Below are 14095 nucleotides of genomic sequence, written 5' to 3'. Positions count from 1 at the left end.
AAGATAAGTATATACAAAGTTTAATTTAAATAAAATAAATTTTTTAAAGTATAATTTTAGATTCATTTAATTAATGTTTTATTTAAATTATGTTAGAAATAATTATATAAATTAAACATATTTATATTGAAAATGTGTATAATTTTTGAAAAGTTAATTTTTTATTTATAATTTTAAAGTATTGTAGAAGAATTTTAAAATAGACATACATGCATTTTATTAATGTATATAAGTTTTTTGAAATAGACATTCATGTATTTAATTATTATTGTCATATTTAATTATATGTCATTTTATTATAGTAGTTAAAGTAAATATTTGGTCATTTAAATTTCTTATGATTTATTTTTATTATTATAAGTAATTTTTTAATTAAATTTATTCATTATTTTAGTATGTCTCAACAAATCGTTCATCCCGGACCTGTTGATGAAACCTTACTGAAGTTACAACCATATTATGTGTCTAAACATATTTAAAATGGTGTAAAAGATAGGATATTAAAGATTAGGAGAGCCATAGAGGGTGAATTTTGTGATGGGATAATCCTTGATGGAATTTGACCTTTTTCTACATTGAGTTGGTTTTTAGGGATGAAACTGATCATATATTTTCCAATTGACCACCACCTAGTATTTGCATTTGTTGAGTGTTGGGGACCAGAAACCCATACATTTCACATGACCTTTGGCGAGTACACTATTACGTTGGAGGATGTTGTAATTTTATTTGGATCGAAGGTTGATGGGGAAGCTAGTTGAAGGATGAAGTATCATTCATTTTCCAATGGCTTCCTAAGACCTTGAGCTTCAAGAATTATTTCCATCGAACAAAATAAAAGAAAATGAGAGTAGAAGAGGAAAAAGTAGAGGATGGCATGCCAAAAGCTTTAAAGAGATGAAGCAAGAACCCCAATCCACAAGGAAGGTTTCCTTATGGAGAGTTTTTAAGGAAAAGTTTCTCCAACGAGACTCTTGAGAGAATTGAGAGAATTTAGAAAGAGTGTTTCTGAATTATAGTTCTCATATATCAAAAATAAGAGCAAATACAAGGGAGAAGACTTATATAAAGAAGTAGGAGACATAGTGGGCCAAATTTGAAAGTTGGAGCCAAAACCAATTTGAAATTCATATTGGTTTGGCCAAAACTTTCTAATAGGGACCACACATGCTTCTAGCTTCTTAGGCACGAACCTAAATATAATTTAAAGTTCATTTGCATTTGATTTGAGCATGCTTTGGGCGTATTACTCAAATGTAATGCAAATGAGTTCTAAATTGCATTTAACTTCAAATGCAACTTACATAAACCTTCAAAGACCTATACTAATATGTATACAAGGCCTATAAATCCAATAAATAAATTTAAAAAAAATAAACAAAATAAGACAAATATTGGTCATATAAAGCACAAGGCCTAATAAGCCTAAAAATAGGCTCATTAAGGTGTAAGGCCCAAAATCTTAATCTAGAAGGCCAAAAATACAATGCCACAAATATGATGCCTATAACATACTCTACTATTATAATATGAAAGAATATATGCTACTAATATATTCTTTCATGTAGTAGCCTTTTAAAATGATAGTCAATAGAGTGGATAGGGATTTATTAACTACTTCACTTTTCCTATTAGTTTTTGGGTGACAAGTTGTAAAGAAAAGAGGTTTGGTTCCAAGTCTTTCCCAAAGTGTCCTCCAAAAATGACTTAGGAACTTAACATCCTTATTTGACACTATAGTCTTGGGTATAGCATGCAATCTAATAACTTCTTTGAAGAAAAGTCTTGAGATATGGTTAGCATCATCTACTTTGTGGAATGATTCACAACCACAAAGATAAAATCATAACCCCTTTGCAATCTTGGGAAACCAAGCACAAAATCCATACTAATGTCAACCAAAGGGGTGCAAGCTATATGGAGAAGTGTGTAGAGTCCATGAGGCATCACCTTACACTTTTCTTGTAAATAAACTATACGTCTAGAACAAAACCTTTGAACATCTACTCTCATGTGATTCCAATAAAATTTAGCTTTCAAAAAGGTAAGAGTCTTATCAACTCCAAAATGACCCATGAAACCTCCCTCATGACTTTCCTTAACAAGGAGCTTTTTAATTGATCCTTAGGGTATGCAAAGTTTTTCCATTTTAAAAAGGTATCCTTCAGAGATATAGAACCCATCAAGAGGTTTCGTAAGACATTGAGCATAAGAGGATTGGAAATCTAGATCATGCTCATATAATTCCTTAATGTTATCAACTACAATATTACTCTTCCCCTTTTTATACTTGATAACATATGACAATTGTTCTAAAAATTTCACCCACTTAGCATGCCTTTTATTCAACTTTCCTTGCTCTCTAAGGTACTTTAGTGACTCGTGATCAGTATGAATGATGAACTTCTTAGACACTAAGTAATGTTTCCAAGTTTTGAGGGCTTTAATGAGAGCATAGAGCTCTATCATAGGTGGGATAGTTTAAGGAAGTCCCATGAAATTTTTCACTAAAATACGCAATAGGATGACCCTCTTGAAGTAACACAACACCTATTCCTACTCCAAAAGCATCACATTCTAGCTCAAAGGTTTAAGGAAAGTTGGGAAGAGCTAGAATGGGTGTATGAGTAACTTTTTCTTTATATTTTAAAAATATTTTCTCCTATACTCGTTGGGTTGAGCCATTCTTGGATAACTTTTATGTTTTCAAGGTCAACATTCACACCATCTTTACTAACTATAAACCCTAAAAAGTTTACATTCTCTTTGGAAAAGGTACATTTTCCAAGTTGGCATAAAGGTGGTTGTCCCTGTGAATAAGAAAAACTTGCCTTATGTGTTCAAGATGTTCACCGAGGCATTTACTATAAATTAAAATGTCATCAAAGCAAACAACAACAAACCTGTCTCTACAATCCCTAAATACATGATTCATTAGATACATGAAAGTGCTATGTGCATTTGTTAAGCCAAAAGGCATAACCATGGTTGTCAATCTCTAGTGACAACTCGTAAACTCGTAGGAGTTTACGAGTTTACAAGAGCTTACCTGTACAACTCGGAGGTAAACTCGTTTTTTAGTGAACTCGGAGCGATCTCGGTGAACTCGGGTAAACTCGTGTAAACTCGCGAGACTACCTCCGATATTAAGAGATCACCGTTTTTTTTTTCCACACACAAAACGCACGTTTTGTGTTGTGTGTTAGGGCACTTTCACTCTAGACCAGACCTCTCCTACTCTCCTCTCCACTCCAGACCTCCGCAGTGCCTCTTCCACGGCTCTCCTCCTTCGCGCCTCACCTCCTTCGCGCGACACCTCCGCGCGTCTCCTTTCCTCTCCGCGCGACACCTCCGCGAGTCTCCTCTCCTCTCCGACGAATCTCCGCCGATCTATCCTCTCTGACAGTGGCTCTGTCTTCCCCGGCATCTGCAGATCTGTCTTCTTCTAAGAGGGAAGGCAGCGGCGACGGCTTGAGGAAGGGTTGCATTGCAGGAAAAATAATTAGGGTTGGAATATGGGCCAAATGGGCCAAGTTTTATTTTTTGTTTTGATTTGGTTAAGAGGGTTTTTACTTCATTATTTTTTTTAGAAAGTAACCTCTCTTTATTAATTATTAATTATTATTATTATAATTTAGATAATATTTTAAGTAATACAAAATTTAATATAAGACCTTAAATATTTTGTTTTCTTAATTTTTTTATTTTATTTAACTACTATAAATTTTTATTATTAAAAATATTTAATGTATAAATAGTTATATTTTTATTTTTATATGTATATTGTTAATTATTTGTATTATAAATTATCTAATATTTATATATATATATATAAATAAATTAGAATAGTGTAATCTTGCTATATTTAATAAATTATTTTATTATTAATATAATTTGTTATTTTACTCTTTAATATAAAGTTAAAATGTTTAATTATTATATAATTTTTAATTATTTTTATAATTTTGTTTATTGAGTAATCTCTTACGAGTTTACGATACGAGTTTACGATACGAGTTTACGGAGCCTTCACGAGATTACGTAAACTCTCGAGATTGACAACCTTGGGCATAACCAACCACTCATAAAGTCAAAATTTGGTTTTAAAATTAATTTTCCATTTGTCCCTTTCACGAATCCTTATTTGATAATAACCACTTTTAAGATCAATTTTGAAATATATGCATGCGTCATGAAGTTCATCTAACATGTCATCAAGCCTAGGGATAAGATGCCTATACTTAATAGTAATGTTATTGATGGCCCTATAATTTGTACACATTTTTCACTTGCCATCTTTCTTAACCATCAATAAGACAGGAACAACACAAGGACTAAGGATCTTTTGAATCCAACCCTTCTTCAACAAGTCATTATCTTGAGCTTCTATCCCTTTATATTTATAAGTTATAATAAATATTTTTAAGGAGACCTTTTTTAAAGACTAATTTTGAAAGAGAATATATTTAGATAATTGTTTTAAAAAAAGTATTTTTTGAAATTTTTTTTAACCTCTCATCTCTTTCAAATTATCTTTATTATTCTTATTTTTGAAGGAAATTTTAATATTTTTAAAAATATTAATAATTAAAAATAATTTTATATCCACTAACACAAACCGCTTTATAGACTTTTTATAAGTGACAAAAATATTCTTTCTTGAAATATAAGAGGCACTTTTTGTGAAGGTTCCACGACATGTTAGAGAGATGGTTAGAGACTTCAAACCGATTATCTTTGTGTGTTTGCATTCACATCTTGATGTGTTTTTTCACATCCAATTTGAAGCGATAAATACTAGCTTCCACGTAAATCAGACATTTGAACATAGAGAAAGAAAAAGAAATTACGTTAAAAAATCAATACCAAATGCACACTTTATAATCATGGAAACACTTTGTCAATTCAGTATAGTGGCTACCTTTTGGTAATCACTAAATTATGAACTTCGATATAAGGTAGAAGTTAAGGGCCTTGAGGGAGGATTATGGATTTTATTCAATAAACAAATAGATTTAATCCAAGGAGATTGTCACTAATGTTTCACATTGCTAAAGCTCCGGCTCTGTTATTCATAGAACCATACAAATATTCTACAGAAACTGATTTGAAGGCTGAAATGCCTTGGACACGGATAAGAAAAGTTCACTTAGAGAAAGAGACTGTTCACTAGCTTCTTGTTTGATTTATATGCTTTCATAGGCATAAACATTTTGCATCATAGTCTACATCACACTTCATAAATCAAGGATTTTTCTTCATCCTCTTTGATAGTGTTAATCATAAGAGCAACTTGGTTCATGCTTGGCCTAGCCTCTGGTGAACGATTGACACATCTTATAGCCACCTGAAGCAAATTGACCATCCTCTCTTCACTTGCATACTCTGACAGTAGGCACTTGTCAAAGACTTCACCTGTCCATTCTTCCCTCACAACTGACTGAACCCAATCAGTCAAGTCAATTCCATTGCTCTTCACTAATTTGCCAGTAAGAAGTTCAAGAAGAATCACACCAAAGACATAAACATCTCCCTTTAAGATATCTGATGCACCAGCATAAATAGGACTTGCAAAAGGTGAACCTCCTTGATCATCCATGCCCATAACACCATATTCACTTATACATGGCTCCATATTCTTGTTTAGCAAAATGTTGGAGGATTTCAGGTTACCATGACCAATACCATGATGGCCTAGCTCTTGATGCATGAAAGCTAATGCATCGGCAATTATAGCTGCAATCCCAAGTCTACTGGTCCAGTCAAAGGTTTTTGGAGTACCTGAAAATCGTAAAAAGAAAAAAAGTCAGTACCAAGGAAGTGTGAAATTTACTAGCTAGAAAGAGAAGGTATTCCTTGTTCATTCAAGAAAGTGCAACTAAAATATATAAAAGTTTAAAAACAACACTAGTTGGCACAAGTGCTGGCTACTTGTATCATTTATCTAATTTGTCTAGATTTGAATTTTGATCTTGGGAATGAAATATACTATGTTGGAATTGAAATACCTACCTTGTGTTCACTCGTAGGCTATTTCGTACAAATACCATAATTACTAAAAACAAAAAAGAAACAAACTAACATATAAAAGTAAAAGGAAAACATGGTATTTACCATGTAGATGCTTGAATAAACTTCCATTCTGCTGATATTCATAGACCAAAAGCTTTTCTTGTTTGGAGCAATAGAAAGCAAGGGGTGACAGTACATGAGGATGCTTTGCTTGACTCAGTATTTGCATTCTGTGCTTGAAGTCATAACTTGAAATAGTCCAATCCTTGATCCTTTTCACAACCACCATTATCCCATTGTCAAGCATTACCTTATAAAGACTTCCATTCTTTCCTCTTCCAATCAATTCGGCAGGGGCCCTCAACAAGTCCTCCAATTTCAATGCTTCAAACATTCTTTCCTCATGTGTCGCAGGCCGTGAAAGAACTACGAGTGATTGTGAAACCGTTCCACTTTCTGAAGTAGCCGAAAACTCAGACCTGCTTACCCCATCTTTGTATTGATTTGAAACATTGCTGCTCTTTTCAACACCACCATCAGCAACCACCACCATCCCATTCAATGCTTCAATTTTATTCTCTCCCTTCTTTCTTCTACACAACTTTAATACTACAAAAAGGAGAATGACAACACCCAATGCAGCATAGCCTGAATACATAAGAATCTGCTCTCTAGAAGGACCCTTTGATTCTTCTGATGCACTAAGAGGCATAGGCTGATCAGAACATTTTTTTGGAAGTGGATCTCCACATAGTTCAGGATTACCAAGGAAGCTATCAGAAGAGAAATAGCCATGCACGTTTGGAATGTGGCCACTGAAATCGTTAAAGGAGACATTGAATAGGTCAAAATTGTAGAAATTAAAGGCGGGTATGGCTCCGCTAAGGTGATTATTTTGTGCAAGGAACATGTTCAGCCCTGAGATTCTGGACAAGTTTGGCAGGGGACCCGAAAACTCGTTGCTCGAAATGTCTAGTCTCTTCAAGTTGTTTAGCATGGCTAGTGAACTAGGAAGGTTTCCAGAAAGATGGTTTCCACTTAGGTGTAGGCGAGTGAGTTGTTTGCAATTTCCAATCTCAGATGCTATCACCCCACTAATTTTGTTGCCATCAAGGCTAAGAAAAGTGAGAGATGCAGCCAGGGGCTGGAAGTTGCAAAGCATAGCAGCATCAAGTGTTCCAGACAAATTGAACCTATCAAGTATCAACCTCTTTATGGACATGCTTTGAGGATCACAATACACACCTTGCCAGTGGTCCTTGCAGGGATCAGAGTCTTGTTTCCAAATCAAAGTGGAGTTCTGTTGGCCATCATTACCAGAGACTTGTGCCAGAAATTGTATCAATGTTTTCTTGACCTCATACTCCACACAATTGGTCATGTTTAGGAGCACAAGGGATGTGGCAAATGCTACCCATATAGAATTTCTTTCCATTTCGGCAAGAATATGGGGTTTGATGCAATGTGAGATAACCAGCTTTGTTGCTAGAAATGGGTGTAGTAAATATGAAATGGTTTATGAATAGAATAGTTTCAAATTTCAACACAAGAAAGTTCCACTGTTCAGGTATTTTGGCCGGAGATAGAAATGGTCTGAGTGACTGATACTACAAGGACTATTTGTTTTCTAGTTGGCGTGATTAATCATCACTAATTAAATACAATCCTAATCCTATTGCCCCCAAAAAACTATTTGACAAATATGAGCCGGCAAGATGAATAGTTGCAACTAATGTTGTCATTACCTTCTTAATTTCGTTCATATGGCATTGTATACTATGATAACAAGGATATTGACCTTATGATTATGAGTGTCTATTATGCTGCCACAAGATATAAAAATGTCACCAGAATTTAGACCCTACTGCGAGAGGAATTCTAACACCAAGATTTTTGCTTGAAAATCCTGATTTTATTTTGTTTGTTAATAATAGCTGAAGGTGAGAGACTCTTTTTTTTAATATATAATTTTTTTTTAATTATTTAAATAACCTAAATACATTTATATTTACCTAAATAACCCATTTAGAAATTTAGGTGAGAATTTCTCAGAGGGATTTTTGGAAAATTTTGAAAAATCCCTTTAAGAAATCGGTTACCCAGTAACCGATTTCTCAATATAATGAGCCTATTTTTTTTTTTTTCATTTTTTGTTTTTTTTTGTTTTTTTTTTTGTTTTTTGATATTTTTTTTCTAGATTTCTAAAATTTTTTTTCAGTTTATAATATTTAGATTTTAAAAAAAATTATAATGAAAATTTAAAATATTTATTAACCTTTGTTTTTTGTTGTTTTATTTTATTGATTTTTTTTGTGTGTTTTTTTTCCAGATTTGCTAATTTCTTTCTTTTTCAGTTTTTAATATTCAGATTTTTTTTAAAAATTATAATGATTTTTTTAAAAAATTATTTAGTTTTTTTTATTTTAGATTATAAAAATGTATTTAAAATAAATTTTAAAGAATAAAATTAATTTAAAATAGAATTTTTAAAAATGAAAATATTATGATAAATCACAACTTTAAATAAAAATAACATTAATTGAGATGAACAACTTGAAATAAAAACAAAATACAACAATAAAATAGGAGATCGAATAAAAAAAAACAACAGAATTACAATCTAGGAAATTACAATCCAACTTTAATGATGTCTATGCCCACCTGTTCCACACCTCGGAGGTTGTCGGTTTCTTGTTGGGTTTCGACGACCAATGCGTAGTTGTTGTGGTTCAACTTGGTCCTCGTCATGTTCTATATTAACAATATCGGTGACTGGATTTGACGAACCACTTTCACCGACCTCAAAGTGATAAGACGAAAATGAAGGGAAATTCATGTTTTGCATGTAATTATATGCACTTTGTGGCGTGTGTACGTCGACGCCGAAAAGATTGCTCATGAAGTCCCCTGTTGGAGTTGTTGTTGATGGTGGGGTGTACATGAATTGTTCATGGTGCGTATGAAATGATGGATAAGACTGGGGATGTTGTTCCACACTATAAGGTGGGTGATTATCTCCAGCCATTGGGAATGTTGTTGCAGTTGTTGTTGGGAGTTGCGACTAGAAGTGGATGCATGAGATGAAGAATACTGGCTATAAAGAAATAATTTAGAATTAGCACGAAACCATTGTAAATACTCAGGAGTGTGTTGGAGAGGCCCCTAAAGTGGTTCCCCAAAAATAACATGTTTGCGTCTGTCTTTCCAAATGGAAATCTAGTCTGCATGTTGTTCAGCCCAGTTGGTGTCGCTATGTCCTCTCATGTCTACTTCGTGCATTTTATCAAGATTATGAGCTTCATTGGGGATTTGTTGCCATAAGCCAAATTGAAATTGGACTCTATCAATTTGATGCAAGACTACAACTACAAATGAAGTTAAAGCAGTACAAGCAGTCCATATTCTAGAATCCTTATAAGCACGTGTTGGCAGTGAGAACCGAAATTCCCTATATGGCATCCATAGAAACTGGAAAAGAAAAAGGTTTAAGGTATGAATCAATTGAGTATAAGAGAGTATTTTTGAGAGAAGTTTACATTGTATTACCTCGTTTTGGTTCATGTTTTCATATCTTAATCTGTAGCCAAGTAAGTCTCCATGGGGCGTGCCTGTAAATCTTAGCCCTCTTCCTGACCACCTAAAACATTTGTACATTGATGTAATTTTAGGTAAAAAAATTTAGTTGTTCGATGTATTAAAGTGGTATAAAAAATAATCCATACCTCGATGCTAGCGGAAATGTAATATCCCGTTGGACTCTTGGTTGGATGGAGGGCATGCAATACCAAGCCCAAGACTGTAGAAGCAAAGAACATCCACCCATTTTCTTTGTCGATGGATAGATTGCCCTACACATTTCTCTATACAAATGTGCCAAACAAGCAGAACCCCAACTATATCGTCCTGCACGTTCCAAGTCAGCCAATAGTGGTAAATACATTAAGTGAATTCTATTACCTGACTTGTCTGGCATAATGACACCACCGATCAACCCTAAGATATATGCTCTACAATGTTGGAGCAATTTTTGTTCAGTGGGTTCATCTGGTAGTGCAATTGTATGGTCTCTTAACCATTTTAGTTTTATGCTTGAGCCAATTAGAGCTTCCCCTTTCGGAGGTACGAAGCCTAACAACTCGTAACACAATTTATCCCAGTCAAAGAAAGTTGGTCATGTGACTGGTTTGCCGTCGATCCTTAAACCCAATTGTAGTGCCACATCTTCTAAAGTGACCATGCACTCACCAACTAGGAGGTGAAAAGTATGTGTCTCAGATTTCCACCTCTCCACCAACGACGTTATCAAACAATCATCGATTTTAAAATGTCTTATTTTCGCAACCTCGCCAAAGCCAGCAACCTCCAAAAAATGCTCAATTCTTGGATCAGGTGTAGGCATGGAATGATAGTAAGATTGAATCACTTGATCACTTTTTGTTTGTGAAAATGGTAGAATTGAAATGTTAGTAATGAATAATATTAGTTGTAAACATTATGCAATGTATAATAACTTACCATAAGATGAGTTTCATTTGACCTATGGAGGTGTTGTTTCCACAACATAGTTGAAGATGAAGAAGGCATTCTTGAAAAAAAATAGCAATGAAATTCAATAGTGCAATAGCTGAACAAAATTGATCTTTTGTTGTGTGTTTAGGGTTGGATCGTATGTAGTGTATATATAGTGCAAAAAATGAATGCTTTATGCAATGTCATTAATTGCTTTGTACTAGAGTCTCAAAAAAATCAATGTTTTGTGTAGAGCATCAATGCTTTGTCCCAGAGCGTCAGAAAAATTAATGACTTTGTGCAGAGTGTCATTGATGCAGTGTGTCATTGATATAATGTGTCATTGATGACTCTGTCATTGATATAGTGTGTCATTGATGCAGTGTGTCATTGATGACTGTGTCATTGATGCAGTGTGTCATTGATGACCGTGTCATTGATGCAGTGTGTCATTGATGCAGTGTGTCATTGATGACCGTGTCATTGATGCAGTGTGTCATTGATGAATGTGTCATTGATGCAGTGTGTCATTGATGCAGTGTGTCATTGATGCAGTGTGTCATTGATGCAGTGTGTCATTGATGTAGTGTGTCATTGGTGCAGTGTGTCATTGATGTAGTGTGTCATTGATGATTGTGTCATTGATGCAGTGTGTCATTGATGACTGTCACTGATGTAGTGTGTCATTGATGATTGTGTCATTGATGCAGTGTGTCATTGATGCAGTGTGTCATTGATGACTGTGTCATTGATGCAGTGTGTCATTGATGCAGTGTGTCATTGATGTAGTGTGTCATTGATGACTGTGTTTAGGGTTGTTGAGTGTAATTGATTGACGCTTATCTCCACCTTCTATTTAAATGATACCATTCTTGGGTTCAAATGCAAAGTTCAATTGAGCTAAGTTTTCTTGTTTCTATGTGTTAGTCTTTGTCTACAACAATGTCTTCCTCTTCTTTCCGTGTGTTAGTCTTTTTCAATGGTGAAATCACTCAAACAAACCAAAGGTATACTTTTGTATCCTCTAACCCAATATTTTTATCAATTAGTTCACGTATCACACTTGATGCGTTGAAAGCTAAGATCCAAAGAAGACTAAACTTACCACAACCATATTCAGTTGGTCAACTTTACTTTTGGTATCCACAAGTGGTAGCTGAAGGAATGCTTAATTTCTGGGCTGTCAAGCTTACTAACGATGAAGACGTTCATGGTATGATTCAAATGGTTCGTTCCCTTAAACATCTTACTTCTGCTGAACTATATGCAGATCTCACACCAATTATTTCTGAAGAAGAAAACCAACCTTCTACTTATGAAAACCAACCTTCTATCTATCAAAACCAACCTTCTTCTTCATATGACAACCAACCTTTTTCCTATGAAAGCCAACCTTCTTTCTATGAAACCCAACCTTCTTCCTATCATAACCAACCTTCTTCCTATCACAACCAACCTTCTTCCCATGAAAACCAACCTTTTTATCATGAAAACCAACCATTGTTAGATGATTTTCATACACATGGATCCTTTACCAACCTCCTTACATTTGGAGTCCAACAAGAAGAACAACAGGAAGGAGTCCCTAAAGTTGGAGTTCCTGAAGAAGAAGTTGGTCCTTTCAGTGAGGGGGAAGATGATGCAAGACTCCAACAAGACGATGAACAAGATGAACAAGATCGTCTTGTACAACAATCTCAGCACGTAAGCACATTCAGTTTTCCTTCACACATGCATAATGTTGATTTGCAAAAAGATTTCACTGACCCAGAGTATAGACATGCACTTGACCATGTTGATGTCGAGTACTCTCCTGACAGCCTATTTCAAGGCATGACTTTCAACACAAAGGAGGAAGTCCAACATGTTCTAAATGCATACCATATAAAGAAAGGTTTGTATTACAGGGTGGAGAAATCGTCACCAACATTAATTTTTGCACACTGTGTTAACAGTACATGTGATTGGAGGTGCAGAGCGACTTTTATTACTAAAAGCCAAAAATAGGAGCTTCGTAAGCTATCAGGTGAACATTCTTGTTCATCACCTATTATTACACAAGATCATGTTAACCTTGGCTATGTATATATTAGCAAAAGTATTCTTCCTTTGGTGGAGAGTGATCCATCCATTTCTACTCCAACAATAATAACACACATCAAAAGTGATAAAGGGTATACGATCTCATACCGCAAAGCTTGGATGGAAAAGAAAAAGGAAATTGAAGACTTACATGACAACTGGGAACAATCTTACCATGATTTACCCAAGTTTCTCAGTGCCATGAGTGGATTTCTTAATGGATTTGTTGTTGAGAAGAAAACAAGGCCACTATACAACCAACAAGGTGAGATGGCTCATCATTATGTTCAATTCCATAGAGTATTTTGGACATTTAAACCTTGTATCGATGGGTTCAAATACTGCAAGCCCATTGTTCAAGTTGATGGCACATTCTTGTATGGCAAATACAAAGGAACTCTCCATGTGGTCGTGGCTCAAGACGGTAACAACAAAATCTTTCCAATTGCCTTTGCAATTATTGAGGGTGAAACAACAGAAGCATGGTTTTTCTTTCTACATTATCTCAAAAGACATGTTTGCCCTCAAGATGGCCTTTGCTTAATTTCGGACAGGCACGAGTCTATCAAAAATGCCTACGCTAGACAGGGCATTGGCTGGACACCCAAGAATTTAGTGCATGTGTTCTGTATTTTCCATATAGCTCAAAACTTCATGAGGCATTTCAAGAATACAGAACAAAAAAAATTAATCATTAATATGGGTATGTACTTAGCATCTATAATTACTTTAATTTGTTTCACCATATTTCAACATTACTAAATTGTTCATTTTTTGCTAATCTCATTTCACAGCTTATGGGATGACTGAGCCAAGATTCAATTACTACTACAACACGCTAAGGAACGAACCAGAAACCGAAGGTGTAATTGAATGGCTCAACACCATACCAAAAGAACAATGGACTCTTGCATGGGACGGTGGCCAACGATGGGGACACATGACTACCAACTTGGCTGAGGCAATTAACTTCATTCTTAAAAAAACAAGAAATTTGCCAATTTCTGCAATCATCATGTCGACTTATAAGAGATGTAATGCCTTATTCATCTAAAGGGGGAAGGAAGTCTATGCTAAACTTAGGGCTGGCCAAGTTTATACGGAAATAATGAATAAGGCCATGAGAGATGTAGAATCAAAGGCTAATAGTCATCATGTCCTCGAATTTGATCGTCACAGTACAATTTTTCTGGTGCAAGAGACCATTAACCCAAGGGAAACACGACCTACTGGAACTTTCATGGTTAGACTACATGACAAGTGGTGTGACTATGGGAAATTTTAAAAGCTACACATGCCATGCTCCCATGTTGTTGCTGCATGTAGGCATGTTCACCACGATTATAAATCTTACATAGATCCGGTATACACATTACAATATGTTTCAAATGTGTATAATGAATTATTTGGTGAACTGCCCAATGAATCTTATTGGTCGGATTGTGAAGAACCGCAAATCATACCAAATCCGAAAAAGATTAGAAATAAAAAA

General features: G+C 34.8%; 2 protein-coding genes across 2 annotated transcripts; both read right to left on the bottom strand.

The window, feature by feature from the left end:
* Positions 1 to 4891: 4891 nt before the first annotated feature.
* On the bottom strand, positions 4892 to 7715 carry LOC109790070 (putative inactive receptor kinase At2g26730). Its single transcript, XM_020349168.3, has 2 exons — positions 6115 to 7715; positions 4892 to 5781 (listed from the first exon to the last, which is right to left on the bottom strand). Exons 1-2 carry the CDS (start codon positions 7445 to 7447, stop codon positions 5231 to 5233), a joined length of 1884 nt encoding a protein of 627 aa, XP_020204757.1. The 5' UTR covers positions 7448 to 7715; the 3' UTR covers positions 4892 to 5230.
* A 1513-nt stretch (positions 7716 to 9228) lies between these two features.
* On the bottom strand, positions 9229 to 10411 carry LOC145957269 (serine/threonine-protein phosphatase 7 long form homolog). Its single transcript, XM_083073493.1, has 5 exons — positions 10258 to 10411; positions 9970 to 10140; positions 9735 to 9915; positions 9559 to 9649; positions 9229 to 9480 (listed from the first exon to the last, which is right to left on the bottom strand). The coding sequence occupies exons 1-5, from the start codon at positions 10409 to 10411 to the stop codon at positions 9229 to 9231; spliced, it is 849 nt and encodes a 282-aa protein (XP_082929619.1).
* Between the last annotated feature and the right edge of the window lie 3684 nt (positions 10412 to 14095).

This window comes from Cajanus cajan, chromosome 4 (assembly GCF_000230855.2).
Source record: "Cajanus cajan strain Asha chromosome 4, NIPB_CcT2T_4, whole genome shotgun sequence".
NCBI lineage: Eukaryota > Viridiplantae > Streptophyta > Magnoliopsida > Fabales > Fabaceae > Cajanus > Cajanus cajan.
This window is presented reverse-complemented; position numbering and strand designations above follow the sequence as displayed.